Consider the following 17,450-nt stretch of genomic DNA (forward strand, 5'->3'; position numbering starts at 1 on the left):
CGAGAGAGCGAAAGGAGAAGGGATAGAGGGCAATGCCAGAAGCATGTTCACACAGAGAGACAAGGTTAATAACAGCAGAGGTGCTGTTAGTAACACTCTTCAAGCAAACTGGAGTGGTGTTCTGAGAAGCTGCAAACTCAGGGAAAGAAAGCTCCACAAACAGAACATTGTGGGAGTGTTCAAGGCATCAATAAGAGTGTTGAAAACACAAGTTTAAAGAAATCTATCTTATAGAATAAGTGAGATAGCAGCTTGTTTTAAGGGTTTTGTGGAGAGATGTGTAATAAGTAGCATTGAGTGATTGCACTACCGAAATTTGCCAAGAAGAACACAATTCTAGTTCAGCCAGGTGAGCAAGAAGCTTTAGCATGGAGATAAGAGTAGTCCTTGAGTGAGGTTTAAGTGTCTACAAGATTATTGATGAGCTAAAAGAAATTAATCTTTCTTTCTGACATTTGAAATGAGATTGTTCCAACAGATCATCTTTAGTGGAATATATATACTGCTTTTCCTATGTGTAATATACTTCTCTGTTCTTCTATTAAAATGATGTTGACAGCTATTTGGGAATATGTTCAGACAGTAACCTTGATGATAAACAAAGAATAAAAGATGAAACTTTGCTCTATCACACCAGGTTTTGTTTGAGATCTGAATTATCTGGCATCAGCTTGAATCATATCAACATCTGTGACCTTACATCATCAGCACTCCTATTTTCAATATTTATGTTTTCAAATTATCGTTGATAGATTTCAGTTTCAAAATAACATTTAAACCAATAATCAAAACATTTCCTTGTGTCAGAATTTAGCCATCTGCAGATTAGGTTTAATCTTCAAGAAATAAAGAATATATTTTTGTTTCAATAAATAGTCAATTATTTTCCATAGCAATCATTTCGACTGAATCTAAAGATTCTTGAAGTTCAACACTGTTAGGAGATACGTGATATATGCTGTCAGTCTAGTGAACTTTATCAGTCAGTATATCTTTCCTTTAATAAGGGCCCCAAAACTTTACATGGTATGTTGCGCCTATGGATTGCCTAGTGTTTTGTACAGTTTTAATAAAAGCTTCTTACTTTAATACTCTAATCCCTTCGAAATAAAGTCCACAGTTCACTTGCTTTCCATATTATCCAGTGAAGTTGGATGCTTTTTTGGTGATTATTGGATTAGAACTCTCAGATCTTTCTGTTCATCTGCTTTCTTGCAGTCTTTCTCCATTTAGATAATATTCAGCCCTTCAATTCCTGCCAAAGTATATAACCTCATACTTCTGCACGTCATATGAATCTGTCATGTTTTTACCCTCTCACCTCACTCAACTTGACCATATCCCTCTGCAGAATCCTTGTGTCATCATCACCACTTGTTTTCTGTCATCTACAAACTTAGTCAATTCAATTTTGAAATATGGGTGTCACTGGCTGGCCAGCATTTATTGCCCGTTCCAGGTTGCCCCTTGAGAAGGTGGTACTGAGCTGCCTTCTTGAACCGCTGTGGTCCATGTGCTGTTAGTAGATCCACAATGCTATTATGGAGGATATTCCAGGATTTTAACCCAGTGACAATGAAAGAACAGCAATATATTTCTAGTCAGGATGGTGAATGGGAATTTGCAGATGGCCTTCCCATGTATCTGCTGCCCTTGTCCTTCTGGATGCCTCTGGTCTTAATTTGGAAGGCTATTTGGTGAAATTCTGCACTGCATCTTGTAGATTGTACACACTTCTTACTGAGTGTTGGTGATGGAGTGGCTGCATGTTTGCGGATGTGATGCCAATGAAAGGGCTGCTTTGACCTGGATGGTGTCAAGCATCTTGAGTGTTGTTGGAGTATTCCATCATATTCCTGACTTAGGCCTTCTCGATAGTAAACTGGAGAGTCAGAAAGTGAGTTATTTACAGCAGTACTTATAACATCTGACCTGCTGTTGTAACTATTTATATAGCTATTCTAGTTCAGTTTCTGGTCATTCAAATCCCAAGCACCCCCCCAGTTTTTGATAGTGGAGGATTCAGTGATAGTGACTTTATTGAATGTCACAGGATAATGGCTAGGTTGTCTCTTATTTGAGATTGTCATTGCCTGGCATTTGAGCACAGTTTCAGTAATGATAACCACGAAACTATCATCCAACTTCAGACTTATTAATTGAATTTGAATTCTGACTGCTGTCATTATGGGATTTGACCTTATGTTACCAAATTGTAAGCCTGGGCCTCTAGTTTATTACAAACTGCAGGAACTGTGGATGCTGTATATCAGGAGCAAAAACAGAAATTCCTGGAAATGCTCAGCAGGTCTGGCAGCATCTGTGAAGACAAATCAGTGTTAATGTTTCAGGTCTGGTGACCCTTCCTCAGAACTGATAGTAGCTAGGAAAATGTTGGTTTATATGCAGAAAATAGTGGGGAGAGGGATAAGGAGTAATAGATAGGGATAGAGCCCAAAGAGAGACAGAAGAACAGTTGGACAGACAAAGGAGTGAATAACGATCTGGCTCGGAGGGTGAGTAGCTATTAATGGAAACTGTTAGTGGTTAACAATTGGTAGTGTGTAATGTCAGGCTACGTGATAACAAAGCCAGGTGTGTGGGGTAGGGAGCTAGGACATGAGGGAGTTTAGCCTCTAAAATTACTGAATTTGATTTTGACTCCGGAGGGCTACAGGGTCCCCAAATGGAAAATGAGGTGTTGTTCTTCCAGCTTGTGTTGAGCTTCGCTGGAACACTGCAGTGAGCCTGAGAGAGATGTTGGCCAGGGAACAGGGTGGTGTGTTAAAGTGGCTGTCAAGTGGAAGCTCAGGGTCATTTTTTACAAGCAAAACGTAGATGTTCTGTGCAGCGATCACCCAATCTACGGTTCATTTCCCCAGTGTAGAGGAGACCACATTGTGAGCAACAAATGCAGTAAGCTAGATTCTGGGAATTGCAGGTAAAGTGCTGCTTCACTTCAAGGTATGCTTGGGCCCATGGATACTGAAGAATTAGGAGATTTTTGGGCAGGAGTTACATCTTCGCTGATTGCAGGGGAAAGTTCCGTGGGCCTGTGGGAAGGATGGTGGGAGTGAAGGAAGAGTGGACCAGGTTGTCCCAGAGGGAACACTCCCTGCAGGAGGCGAACAAGGGAGGGGAATATGTGTCTGGTGGTGGCATTTCACTGGAGGTGTCAGTAATGGCAGCTGATCTTCTAGATATGGATGCTGGTGGGATGGTAGGTAAGGACAAGGGGAGGCCTATCACTGTTGTGGGAGGAAAGGGAAGGGGTGAGGGTGGAAGTACAGGAGATGGGGTGAACCCAGGTCAGAGCCCTGTTAACAACAATGCTACAAAACCCTCAGTTGAGGAAGAAGATGGACATTTCAGAGGCTCCCTTGTTGAAGTTAGCTTAATCAGAACATATACGATGGAGACGGAGGAAGTAGGGGAATGGGATGGAGTCTTTGTAGGAAGCAGGTTGCAAGGAAGTATTGCCCAGGCAGCTAGAGTCAGTGGGTTTACAGTGGACATTAGTGACATGTTTATCCTCAGAAATGGAAACAGAGATATGAAGGAGGGGAGGAGAGGAGTTGGAGATAGATCAGGTGAAACTATGGGTGGGATGGAAATTGGATGTAAAATTGATATTCTTTTCCAATTCCGGACAAGAGAGGGAAGCAGCACTGGAGATATCATTGATATATTGGAGAAAAAGAGTTGTGGGTGAGGGCTGAAATAGGACTGGAACAAGGAATGTTCCACATACCCCATGAAGAGACAGGCATAACTGGGGCCCCATGTGCGTACCCATGGCCAACTCTCTGACCTGAAGCAAATGACAGGAGTTAAAAGAGCAGTTGTCAGAGTGAGGATGAGCTCAGCCAGGCGGAAGAGGGTGGTGGTGGGTGGGATGTTTCAGGCCTCTAATTTGTCAGTTCAGTGATCTTATAGTTATACCAATGTCTCCCCTAATCTCAGGTTAAATATGACCGTAACAAAATTCAACCTGAATCTCCTTAAATAATGTACCTCAAGATAATGAAACAGACCTGCAATTGCTGGAGAAACTCAGTAGATCTGGCATCAGCTGCAGAGAAAGAAAACAAGAGTTGTTCCTCATGAGGGTGCCCACTTTACACCTGCTGTGTAAATTCCCAATCCTGCAACAGCTATACTGTATAGGCTCTAGAAATGCACTTGTGTACTGTGGTGTTGCTTTTATGGTGAATTCCAACCAACAGTATGTTGTTCTGTTGAATTATGGCAATATAGAAGAGTGTGCCCACACTCCCTGAGAAACTCTGAATCCCTACAATGTGGAAACAGGCCCTTCAGCTGAACACATCCACACTGAACCTCAGAAGATCCCACCCAGACCCATCCCTGAACATTGTGGGCAATTTTAGCATGGCCAATCCACCTAGCCTACACCTCTTTGGACTGTAGGAGGAAACCAGAACACCTGGAGAAAACCCATGCAGACACAGGGAGACCATGCAAAGTCCACACAGACAGTCGCCCAGGGGTGGAGTCAAGCCTGGGTCCTTGGATTGTGAGGCAGCAGTACTAAACACTGAGCCACCGTGCCATCCTCAAAGTGACCTTCAGCATCCTCCAGACCAAGAAAAGGCTGCAGCACTCCCTTACCGCGAGTCTTGGGATCGTCAGCTTCTTAAAGTAGGAAAGAGAAGCTTTCATGCTGGGTTTCCAGGCAGTTGAAAGTTGAATCACCATAGCAAACACAGCAGCCTCCACCATGGTGACCTCCTGCTAGGGGATGGTGCCACCATTTTCCTGAGGGTGCGGTACAGCTGCGCTGTCCATTTCCCAATGCGACTGAGATGAATCCTGACTGGCGGCAGCTTCTGCACTAATTCTGAGCTTTATTTACTTCAAATATCATCTTAAAATCACCCGGATTGCTTTGAACAGCTGCTGGGTGTTTGATGGTGGACATTTCAGGAGGCTTGGTAATGTTCGGATGTGGCAGGCCTGGGTCAGAAAGTTCAATTGGCTCACCACTGTTCCCAAGAGTCTAACCTAGAGGTTTATAAATTGTTATGTACTCCTTGGAACAAAATTAATACTTCTCTTTTCACATTTCAGGCCCAACATAGCAGAGACTTTCTACTCGTTATCGTTTTTCTACTACAGTCCGATTGCATGGCTGAGCACAGTTACAGTGGGCTTGTCAGTCAGTATGCTGACTGGTAAGTTTAATTAAAAAGTAAATTGTGGAAAGTTAGATACCTCTCCTCAGCTACATTTATATTCATCAATTTTGACAAGGTGGTTAAAAATAATAGAGATATGGAAACTGCAGATGCTGGAGAATCTGAGATAACTAAGTGTGGAGCTGGATGAACACAGCAGGCCAAGCAGCGTCTTAGGAGCACAAAACTGACGTTTCAGACCTAGACCCTTCATCAGAGATTTCCCTTCAGAGATGAAGGGTCCAGGCCCAAAACGTCAGCTTTTGTGCTCCTGAGATCCTGCTTGGCCTGCTGTGTTCATCCAGCTCCACACTTTATTATCTTGGATTCTCCAGCATATGCAGTTCCCATTATCTCTTTTCAGATCATCTGCTTTTTTTGTTTCTTTGTGGGATGAAGGCATTTATTTCTCACCTCTAATGAGATGTTTAAGGATCATTTTGAATCAATGCAGTCTGTGCACTGCAAGTATACCTCAGTAGCACTGGATGGTGAGTTTCAGGATTTTGACGAAAAACTAATGACATGTTTCATTAAAATGGGAATTTGAAGAAAGCTTGTATATGCTGGTGTACCTACACACATAAAAACCAAAAGAACTGCGGATGCTGAAAATCAGGAACAAAAACAAAGTTGCTGGAAAAGCTCAGCAGGTCTGGCAACATCTGTGGAGGAGAAAGCAGAGTTAACGTTTCTGGTCTGGTGACCCAGTTCTGAGGAAGGGTCACAGGACCTGAAGCGTCAACTCTGTTTTCTCCTCCACAAATGCTGCCAGACCTGCTGAGCTTTTCCAGCAACTTTGTTTTTTTGTACCTACTCACATGCAGTTCTTGCCAGTCAAGGTGACAAACCTGATATCTGTAGATTTAGATGAGGAAAAATGGAAGGAGGCTCAAATGGAACATAAATTCTGGAGTGGAGTGGTTGGGCAAAAAATTTCTCTGCTCATATCCTGTGTAATTCTACACGTAATACAAGGGGATGGAAGTCATAAGAACTGCTCCTTCATCGGGTGAAGTGGAGGGAAGCACACAGGTACAGAATTTATAGGCAAAGAGATCATTGCAAGATAATTCCAGATATTTAAGAGTTAGCGAGTTTTGGGAAGATTTGTAGCTCAGGTTGAGTTTCTGGATGTGAGTTTGCTCGCTGAGCTGGAAGGTTAGTTTTGAGACGTTTCGTCACCATTCTAGGTAACATCATCAGTGAGCTTCCGGTGAAGCGCTGGTGTTATTTACTTTCAATGACAAAACCTACAGACAAACCAACGGTACACCCATGGGATCTCCGATATCAAGGTTCTTAGCAGAGGCAGTAACGCAGAGACTCGAACAAACAGCTCTGTCAATCATCCAACCCAAACTTTGGGTCCGCTATGTGGATGACACCTTTGTCATCACTAAACAAAACAAATTAGACGAAACCTTCAAGACCATCAATAATACCCTTTACTGGCATAACATTCACAAAAGAGGAAGAAAACTGCCATTCCTAGATGTCACAGTAGAGTGAACAGCCAATGGGGAACTTCAAACCAGCGTCTACAGGAAAACAACACAGACGGACCAAATACTGAACTACAGGAGCAACCATCCCAACACCCACAAACGAAGCTGCATTAGAACATTATTCCAACGAGCCACCACACACTGCAGCACAGAGGAACTACGAAGAGCAGAAGAAAATCACCTATACAGCGTATTCAAAAAGAATGGGTACCCAATGAACACAGTCCGCCGATTTCTCAGCAACAAACCCAAACAAACAGACAAAACGGGCTCAGAAACCATAACCACTCTCCCCTACATCAAAGACATTTCCGAAATGACTGTCAGACTACTCAGGCCTCTTGGCATCAGGGTAGCCCACAAACCCACCAACACACTAAAACAGCAGCTAATGAACTTAAAAGACCCTATACAGACGACAAGCAAAACGAATGTCATCTACAAAATACCTCGCAAGAACTGTGACAAACACTACATTGGACAAACAGGCAGAAAGCTAGCCACCAGGATACATGAACATCAACTAGCCACAAAACGACATGGCCCACTAGCACTAGTATCCTTACATACAGATGAGGAAGGACACCACTTTGATTGGGACAACACATCCATCCTAGGACAAGCCAAACTGAGACATGCACGAGAATTCCTAGAAGCATGGCATTCCAACCGGAACTCCATCAACAAACACATTGGCTCCAAATCAATCTACCATCCCCTGAGAAAAAGTACAGGAAATGACATCACCAATCCAAGGAAACCTAAACAGATAAATAGAAAGCGGGACATAACACCAGCGCTTCACCGGAGGCTCACTGATGATGTGACCTAGAATGGTGACAAATTGTCTGGGAACGAACCTTCCAGCTCAGTGAACCAGCTTACATCCGGAACAAAATAAAGACCTACTCTTTTGTGGACCGAGAAGAGGAGAGCACGACTGTGTGGAGGTGGAAGGAAGACGTCGGGTTGGCTGTGCACCCTTGCAACCGGTGGATCTTAATGCTGGCTTCGGCCTAACGCTGGTTCAGGGGAGCAGCCATCCTGCAACGGTGGCTGCGGCGAGTCCTCGTGCCCCGGGTCAGGGCGTCCGGAACACCACCCGTGTTTCTGTGAAGGTGGATGAAGGTGCACCTGTGGACTGCACCTTCTTCGTGAAGAGGGTCCTGTTGGACTGTTGCGGGTTTGCTGCTGCGGACATTTACTGCCTGCAGGATTTCCCCGGAGGAGGTTTTTACGATGTTACCTTCAGGAGTGCCAAGCTTTGCGAGCGCTTCCTGGAGGTTTTCAAGGAGAAAGGAGGGGAGGGCCCCCTCTCTGTATTGACCGCTGTTCGTGATGCCAGCGCAGAGGAGCCGTATAGTGACTGTACACATGTACAACCCGCATGTGCCAGCAGTTGATGTCCTGACCTTCCTCGGAAGGTATGTGAAGGTGGAAGGGGACCTAACCGACATCATGGACCCCTTTGGCATCTGGACCAGTAAGAGGCAGGTCAAAGTGATGCTGAGGATGGGCGCGGATGGGAACATCATACACCCACCGACCAGCTTCGCAAACGGCGGGAGCTAGGGCTACCTGACCTACGGAGGGCAACCTAAAGTCTGCAATGCCTGTGGTAGGTCAGGTCACGTGGCGGCCGACTGCAAAGCCACCATTTGCAGGAACTGCAGGGAGGAGGGACACCTTGCAAAGGATTGCCCACGAGAGAGAAGCTGCAACCTTTGCGGGGAAGCGGGCCACATCTACAGGGCATGCCCGCGGCGGGGGACCACCTACGCCCAAGTCGCCGGCAGGGGCAATGCAGGGCAAGCCCCCCCCGGAGGAGAGGCAGGCACCAGGCCCCTGCAAGGACCCCCCTAGTGTGCAGGAGGGCCAGGTTGTGCAGGAGGGCCCAGCACCCCAGGATGGACCCGAGGCCAGCAAAGCGCCCCTGCAGGCTCCGCTCTCCCCCGACAACCCGGAGTCAATGGAGGAGGCGACAGGTGACCCAGGGGAGTGGACGACGGTCCAGAAGGCGAGGGAGGAAGGTGCGCTGCAGGGCCTCAGCTCCACGATCATCAGGTGGGAAGAGGCAGCTACGGGGGGCTATAAGAGGTCCTCTGATGAGGGGGATTCGGATGGGGCCCGCCCGAAGCACAAGATGAAGACTTCCACTGAGAAGGAAAGCAGCACCCCGCTTCCAGGGGACGGGAGGTGTCCTGAGGTTCCCTCCGACACCCGGCCACGTGCCGCTGGGGCCCTGGAGGGCCTCCTGGAATCTGCAGGCGGGAAGCAGGAAACAACGTGCCCCCAACCTGACCCAGAGCTGGACTCTCCTGCCACCGTACCCCCGACGGGGGGATGCCACCTGGAAGGCAGCACGAACGGTTTCCTGAGCCCGGAGAGCGTCCAGCAGTTCACCCAGGCAATGGGCATGAAGGGACAGATGGAGCGGCTGGACTTTGGACTTGGGGAGGGTACTGCGGTCACTGCCCACAAATGGGGGTCCGAGTTGCGAGCATTAATGTGTGCAGTGTCAGGTCCACCGCAAGATGTGAGTCCACGTTGGCCTACCTGACCACCGTCAAGGCGGACCTCCTGTTTCTGCAGGAGTGCGGGATACCGCACCTCAGCAGGTACGGGAAATGGTCGGGCACTTGGACCTGTGGGCCTTCGATCTGGTCGGGGGGTAACGACTGTCGCTCCTCGGGCCTGGCTATTCTGCTGCGGGGGCGCAACTTCACCATCTCTCAAGTTCAGGTGGTGGTGGGGGGGGGCGCCTCCTAGTGGCTGACGTCACCTACAGGAACGCTCCCGAGGCTGATCAATGTGTACACCCCAGCGGTACGGAGTGAGCGGTTGGCCATCCTGCAGCGGCTTCCACCCCTGCTGGCTACGTCCAGGCCGGTCATCCTAGGCGGAGACTTCAACTGCATCATCGATGCACATGGAAGATCCGGTGTGGGGACAGCGGGTGGGGGGTGTCAGGGGGAGTCAACTGGACGTCACATCCAGATTCCTGATGGGCACGGTGAAGGATGCCAAGCTGCTCGACATCTTCAGCACCCCTGCAGACGGAGCGCAGCGGAGATACACCTGGTCGCAGCCAGGCCGGTCTAGCCACTCAAGGATAGACTTCCTGTTTGTGTCACGGGCATTCTCGGTCAGGTCCACTGGCGTCGAGCTGGTGTTCTTCTCTGACCACTGCCTCCTTCTGGCCGACTGTCACTTACAGGACGACCAGCCGGCCAGCAAGGGGACGTGGAAGCTCAACACGACTCTGTTGACCCCAGAGAATGTCGAAGAGCTTAAGAGGGAATATGCCAGTTGGAGAACCGTGAAACCCCTCTTTGAGTCTCCGGGCGACTGGTGGGAGACAGTGAAGGAGAACATCAAGAGGTTCTTTGTCCTCCAAGGGTGTTCGGAAGGCGAGAGAGAGGCGGGGAAAGCTGTCACGACTCCAGAAAAGGATGCAGAACCTCCTCCTTCTGCGGTTGATGGGGGTCGATGTCACTGAGTACCTCCGCGAGGTGAGGGGCCAGCAAGCCTCGTTCTTCACCACGGAGGCCTCCAGGATAATCTTCCGGTCCAGGGTCCGCTCCATGGAGCAGGACGAGACGTGCTCGCGTTTCTTCTTTCAGAAGGTGCACAAAGAGAGCTCTGTGCTTAGCCGGCTGAAGGAGGACGATGGTTCAGTGATGTTGTCTCAGCCCGACATTTTGACGATCAGCAGATCCTTCTATGCTGGACTGTACGACGCAAAGCCCATGAACAGCACGGCCTCCGAGTTGTTCCTGTCGTCTATCACAGAGATCTTAGACGACGGCACGAGGGAGTGGCTGGACCGGCCGATATCCCTGGATGAGCTGACCAGAGCCCTCAAGTCCTTGGAGAGGAATAAGACTCCCAGGACCGACGGCTTACCAGTCGAGCTGTATACCGCTCTGTGGAACCTGGTCTGCCAAGACCTGCTGGAAGTGTCCGATAGTGCGCTTCGGGCAGGGGAAATGTGCAAGTCCATGAGGAAGGGCATCATCACCCTCATTTACAAGAGGAAGGGGGAGAGGGAAGAAATTAAGAATTGGCGTCCCATTTCACTTTTGAACGTGGACTACAAAATCCTGGCCAAGGTCATAGCCAGCCGGGTCAGGTCTGTCCTGGAGTCAGTGATTCACCCTGACCAAACCTGTGCTGTGCCGGGCAGGAAGATCGCTGAGAGCCTCGCGTTCATCAGGGATATGATCGCCTGCGTACAGGACAGGCAGGTGGACACCTGCCTCGTCAGCCTGGACCAGGAGAAGGCCTTCGACAGGGTCTCTCATGCTTACATGAGGGACGTCCTTTCCAAATTGGGGTTCGGGGAGGTCATCCGCAATTGGATCCGGCTGCTCTACGCCAACATCGTTAGAGTGGTCTCGATCAACGGGTGGGAATCGGACAGTTTTCCCGTCAGTTCTGGAGTCAGGCAGGGCTGCCCACTCTCTCCTACCTTGTTCGTGTGCTGTGTGGAGCCCTTTGCTGCATCCATCAGGAAGGACGTGAGCCTGAAGGACGTGACGATCCCAGGCAGCAGAGGCCTTCAGGTCAAGACCTCCCTGTACATGGACGATGTCGCTGTCTTCTGCACCAATCGTCGGTCGGTGAGTAGGCTGTTGGACATCTGCGGCCAGTTTGAACCGTCCTCGGGTGCCAAAGTCAATAGGGGTAAGAGTGAGGTCATGTTCTTCAGGAACTGGGACGACCGCTCCTTCATCCCCTTCACCGTCAGGACAGACTACCTGAAGGTGCTGGGGCGTGCACTAAGACTTGGGAGGAGTGTATCACCAAACTGAAGCAGAAGCTGGGCAGGTGGACGCTCTGGTCCCTCTCCATCGCGGGTAAGAACCTGGTTGTCAGGTGCGAGGGGCTTTCAGTACTGTTGTATGTGGCGCAGGCCTGGCCTATTCCTTGGACCTGCACCGCTGCGGTCACCCAGGCCATCTTCCACTTCATTTGGGGGTCGAGGATGGGCCGTGTCCACAGGGACACTATGTACAAAGACCTGGGAAATGGGGGAAAGGGCGTACCGAACGCCACCCTCGCCCTGACGGCTACCTTTGTGTGCGGCTGCATCAAGCTGTGCGTAGATCCTCAGTACGCAAACACCAAGTGTCACTACTTACTGAGGTTCTACCTGTCCCCAGTGTTGCGAAGGATGGGCCTGGCCTCGTTGCCGCGGAACGCTCCGAGTAGTTGGACCGTTCCGTACCACCTGTCCTTCGTGGAGAAATTTTTGAAGGGAAACACCTTTGACCACAAAGCCGTCAGGCAGCGGTCAGCACGTAGTATCCTCAGGACCCTTCGGGAAAAGGAGAGGGTGGATCCCGTCGTGTGGTTCCCCACGCAGACTGCCAATGTCATTTGGCAGAATGCCTCATCGCCAGAACTTTCAAACAAGCACAGGGACATTGCTTGGCTGGCGGTGAGAGGGGCTCTGCCAGTGAGATCCTTTATGCATGCCCGGAATCTCTGCGCCACTGCACGCTGCCCTCGAGGTGGCTGCGGGGGGGGGACGAGACTGTCGATCACCTCCTTCTGGAGTGTGCCTATGCGCAGGAGGTCTGGAGGGGGATGCAGTGGTATTTGTCGAGGTTCGTCCCGAGCAGCTCCGTGACACGGGACTCCGTGCTCTACGGGCTGTTTCCCGGGACACACACCGAGACCAACATCAACTGCGCCTGGAGGACCATCAATGTGGTGAAAGACGCTCTTTGTCTGCCCGCAACTTGCTGGTCTGCCAGCTGAAAGAACTGACCCCGACCGAGTGTTGCAGAATAGCGCACTCCAAGGTCCAGGACAATGTGCTGAGGGACGCGCTAAAGCTTGGGGCAGACGCTGCCAAGGCGCGGTGGGGAAAGACCACCGTATGAAACCCCTCATCCAGAATGGAAAAAAGGGCCCTATCTGGTAACTGGGCCCAGCTGGCGCCTTTCCCACCTGGTCAGGGGGCCTACTGGGACTGTGCGGGGTGACGACTGCCGGGGTATTTTCTTTGGTTTGTTTTTTTTCTTCTTTGTTTTGTTTTTTATTTCCTTTAGTTGGTGTACGTACCCCCTGGGTAACCCGGAGCGGCTTGCATGACTGGGTAGGTGTATAAATATGTTTTGTTTTGTACATTTTATGAATAAAGTATATCTTTTCAGATAAAAAAAAGGTGACAAATGTCTGAAAACAAACCTTCCAGCTCAGCGAGCAAACTCACATCCATATTTAAGAGAGTCAAAAGATAGTACAAATGGTGTGAGTGGAATGTCAACAGGCTGAATGACAAGTCCTTACCAGTGATCATAAGTGTCAGACAGTGTGAGGTAAAGTGTTAACAGCTAAATAGTAAGTGAAGGGATGGCCTATGATCTAATTAATTGGGGCAGAGGGATAATTACAAAAAATAAAAAATAAGATGGTGCTCAGACAAACCAAATGGCTGGAATAACAAAATAGGTTTACGAGTTGCATGATGAGGGTCAAAGCAAAGTTATAAGTAATCCAAAACTGTACAAACTAATAAAGGTAGAGAGACCATAACAAGTTAATGAGGTGCTGTTGTCAAAACTGAACAGCAAGGAAGATGTTGCAGATACAGGACAGTGTGGTGGGGGTTACACATTGGGTGACTCTGCGTTGTTGTGTATCCCAGAAGCCACCTTGGAGGATGTCTACCTGAAGATCAGAGGGAACATTCCTGCCTAGCGATAGTTTCACGGTGTCCTTTCATCTGTTGTCTCCCACTACACAACTATTGCCTGGCAGGAGGCACCATACTATTTGGTGTTTGTAAAATCTTCCTTACTATTATGTTTTAACACCTTCACCCGGATAACTGGTTTCTACTTTAATTAGTTTGTAGTTTTGGATTGCTTGTTACTTTGATTAGACCCTCATCTAATACCTATTGTGTTATTCCAGCTATTTGGCTTGTCTCCAGCACCACTTTATTTTTAATTTTTTGCAATTATCTCTTTACCTCACTTAATCAGATCATGGGTCATCCCTTCACTTGCTATTCAGCTGTTGACACATTACTCACACCATCTGATGCTTTTGCTCACCTGCAAAGACTTGATATCCAGCCTATCGACCTTCCACTCACACCATTTGTACTATCTTTTGACACCCTTCATTATCTGGAAATATCCTAATTATCTGCAATGATCTCTCCTCCGATAAATTCTTTGTCTCTGTGTTTCACTTCACTTCACCTGATGCAGGAGCAGCATTCCAAAAGCTTGTGATTTCAAATAAACCTCTTGGACTATAACCTGGTAACATGTGACTTCTGACATTGTCCACCCCAGTCCAACAGCGGCACCTCCACATCACTGCAAATGGAATTGGTGGTAAATCAATCGTCAATTTAAAATCAGAAATTGGATTTTTGTTAGTCAATGTTATTGAGGTATATAAAGCAAAGTAAGGTACATGGAGTTGAGGTGAAGATTAACCATGATGTCAATGATTGGCAGAACAGCCTTAAGAAGTTGTATTACCTCTTCCTATACCTTTATTCCCATGTCCTTTGGCAACAAGATACATTGCAGCAACCCTTTTCTCAGCAGCACCTCAACTTTTCACCCTTTGCTTTCTGAAAGGATAGGGTGACATGTGCATGGAAATAGTATCACCTTCAAATTTACCTGTCAATCACTTACATTATGGGTTGAAAATATTTTGCAATTCCTTCATTGACAAGGGCAAAAAAATTTATAATTATCTACCTAACACTTTGGGAGATACCTTCTCCACAAAGAGAGCAGAGGAGGTTCAAGAAAGTGTCTCATCACCATCTCCTGGAGGGCAACAAAGGATGGGCTGGCCATGCTAGTGACATCCAGAATTCAATGACATATTAAGTCATATTGTCATAAATTGCTTTAGAATGTCTGAAGATATATAGAATGGATACAACATAGAAGGAGCCATCCAACCTCAAATGTGTGCTGAATTTTTGATATAGCTGCCAAAATGGCAGGATGATTGTTTTCCAATTCAAAATTTACGCAATTTCCCAATGAATGTCACAATTGGATCTGTATTCACCACTGTTGCATTCTAAGTGTTAACAATACACTGCCATTTTATCTCTAAAAATATGTGCTCTGAGAAGAACAGCCATACCTTCCTCAATCTGTATAGGATCCCTACAGTGTGAAAGCAAGCGATTTTGGTCTAGCAAGTCCACACCGACCCTCCAAAGAGCATCCCACCCAGACCAAACCACCATACCCTATCCCTTTCACTATGGCTAACCCACTGAGCCTGCAGAGCCCTAGACAATTTATTATGGCCAACCCACCTAAACCTGCACATCTTTGGACTGTGGGAGGAAACCCACGCAGACACAGGGAAAACGTGCAAACTCCACAAAGAAAGTTTCCCGCAGGTGGAATCAAGCCCAAGTCCTTGGTGTTATGCAACAACAGTGCTAACCATCGAGCGACCATACTGCCCATGTGTAGACAATTAAGCTCCTAGTTACTATTGTCATTCTAATAATTCCCCTCAGCACCATCTCTTATGTCTTCATGATCTTCCTGAAGTGTACTTCCTAGAATTGAACATAGGTTGTGCTGGCAAGAATTTATTTGCTTATGGATCTAACTGTCGTGTTATGCCGGAGCTTTAGATCTCAATCTTGTATTCAATGGCAATATTACAATGAATCCCTTATGATACTGTGTGTTTTACTCTGCTGTCTGATACAGATGGAAGTGAGAATCTGGATCCTTGTCTAATTGCTCCCATAGTCCACACTATTTACAAATACATCTTCAAAACGAAACCTACCCCATCAATCACAGAAACAGTAAGATAGTTCATTGGATTTTAATGAATTATATTTACAGGTGGATCATGCTGTAGTTAATTAACATTCGTAATTTTCCTTCTTTCATGTAGAATGACAACTTGATGCAACATCCAGTGCCCAGGGAAGGTTCAAACGGCTGTGACAATTCAACAGTTTTAAATCCTATCAAATCAACCAAGCTGTAATAGTCATGCAGTCGTGCAGCACAGAAACAGACCCTTCATTCCAACCCATCTCTGCTGACCATAATCCCAAACTAAATTAGTCCCACCTGCCTGAGCTTAGCCCATATCCCTCCAAACATTTCTTGCACTTATCCAAATGCTGTTTACAGCTCTACAAATTGAGAATTTTTTAAAAAATAAGGGTCTAGAAAGTTGGTGATAATTAACTCTACATCTTTAGTTATGTAAATCTTGAGTTCTCTTCTCCCCTACGCTATAGCCAAAATACCTATTAGACTGCTACTACATTTTTTCTGTTGGAAGTGAAGAATTTTCACCACCAACCTCCATGAACTTTTCACAGGCCCTTGGAGAAATTCCAAAGGGAAACAAAAATAAAACTATTGTTTAGAATAATCTCAATACTGCTTTGTGCTATGGTAATTCAGCTGCTGGAGGAGTTTCAAAAAAGTGAAATTACTTCAGTCCTGCCAAGTCATCACCAACAACCTGTGAACAGCTCTGCTGTTTTTAACGGAGAATCATAGAATCCTGACAGTGTGGAAACAGCCCTTCAGCCAAACAAGCCCACACTGACCCTTGAAGCATCCTACCCAGACCCATCCTCCTATAACCCACCTAATCTACATATCCCTAAACCACACAGGCAATTTGCTATAGCCAATCTACCTAACCTGCACACCTGTGGGAGGAAACCAGTGCACCCGGAGGAAACCCACGCAGACACGGGGAGAATGTGCAAACACCACACAGACAGTCATCCGAGAGTGGAAGCAAACCCAGGTCCCTGGCGCTGTGAGGCAGCAGTTCTAACCACTGAGCCACCACAAATTGAGCTACTCTCTTGTGATATTTAACATTGTACTCTTCAAACTGATCCAAATACCTTGAACAATTTAAGACTTTTGCTTAGAAAAATGTTTATAAGTCCTTTTTTTTAAAATAAGAATACGTAAGGCTGTAAACAGTTGTGAATCAAAACTTGACACAGAAATGCATCATAAATGTAACAAGAGAATTTTAATTTAAGTAACTTTAACAAACATTTATAGTTTGACTATGAACTTTTAAAAATCAAAATCTACTATTGGTTAATTAGGAGAATGCGCTTAATTTTTCATTTCAATATGTTAAAATCATCATCATACGCTGTGGCAGATGTAGGAAAACCAATATATGTGGGAGTGGGAGGGAGCTCAGTTTTGTAACTAGGTCAACTTAATAGGGAGGGAAATAAGGTTGTAGCCAATCCTGTAGGTCAATAACAGTTTACAAAAGCTTTTGAGAGCAAAGTGTGGTGGCCTTTGCATTGGAAATACTAAGTACACTCAAGGCTATAGATAATGCTGGCAAGTGGGATCAATGTAGATTTAGTCTAACAGCTGGAGATGTAAAGTAATGGTAGAGGGCTGCCTTTTGAACTGGAGACCTGTAACCAACAGTGTTCCACAGGAATCGTTTCTGGGCCCTCTCTTGTTGGTCATTTATATACATGATTTGGATGAAAATATAAAAGAAATGGTTAGTAATTTTGCAGACAACACCAGAACTCATGGCATAGGAGACAGTGAAGGAAGTTTTTTTTTAAGATTACAGAAGGATCTTGATCAAAATGACAGATATTACATTTTGACACAACAAACAACAGGAAGGCTTATACAAATAATGGTAAGGCTTTGGGAGGGTTGTAGAATAGAGGGAGCTACAGGTGCAGGTACGTAATTCTTTGGAG

The 17,450-nt window shown here is 46.8% G+C and overlaps 1 protein-coding gene across 4 annotated transcripts in view; it reads left to right on the forward strand.

Annotated features, from left to right (window-relative positions):
- LOC125463861 (sodium-coupled monocarboxylate transporter 1-like) overlaps positions 1 to 16,636 on the forward strand; it is an 80,284-nt gene extending 63,648 nt beyond the window's left edge. For all 4 annotated transcript variants that reach the window (XM_059653609.1, XM_059653612.1, XM_059653610.1 and 1 more), the window contains 3 exons: positions 5,092 to 5,195; positions 15,430 to 15,530; positions 15,623 to 16,636. In XM_059653609.1, the coding sequence (XP_059509592.1) occupies positions 5,092 to 5,195; positions 15,430 to 15,530; positions 15,623 to 15,718 (301 nt within the window). In that variant the 3' untranslated portion in view covers positions 15,719 to 16,636. The remainder of the gene's footprint in view (positions 1 to 5,091; positions 5,196 to 15,429; positions 15,531 to 15,622) is intronic.
- The last annotated feature ends 814 nt before the right edge of the window (positions 16,637 to 17,450 follow it).

The sequence above is a fragment of the Stegostoma tigrinum genome, chromosome 22, assembly GCF_030684315.1.
Source record: "Stegostoma tigrinum isolate sSteTig4 chromosome 22, sSteTig4.hap1, whole genome shotgun sequence".
NCBI classification, from domain to species: domain Eukaryota; kingdom Metazoa; phylum Chordata; class Chondrichthyes; order Orectolobiformes; family Stegostomatidae; genus Stegostoma; species Stegostoma tigrinum.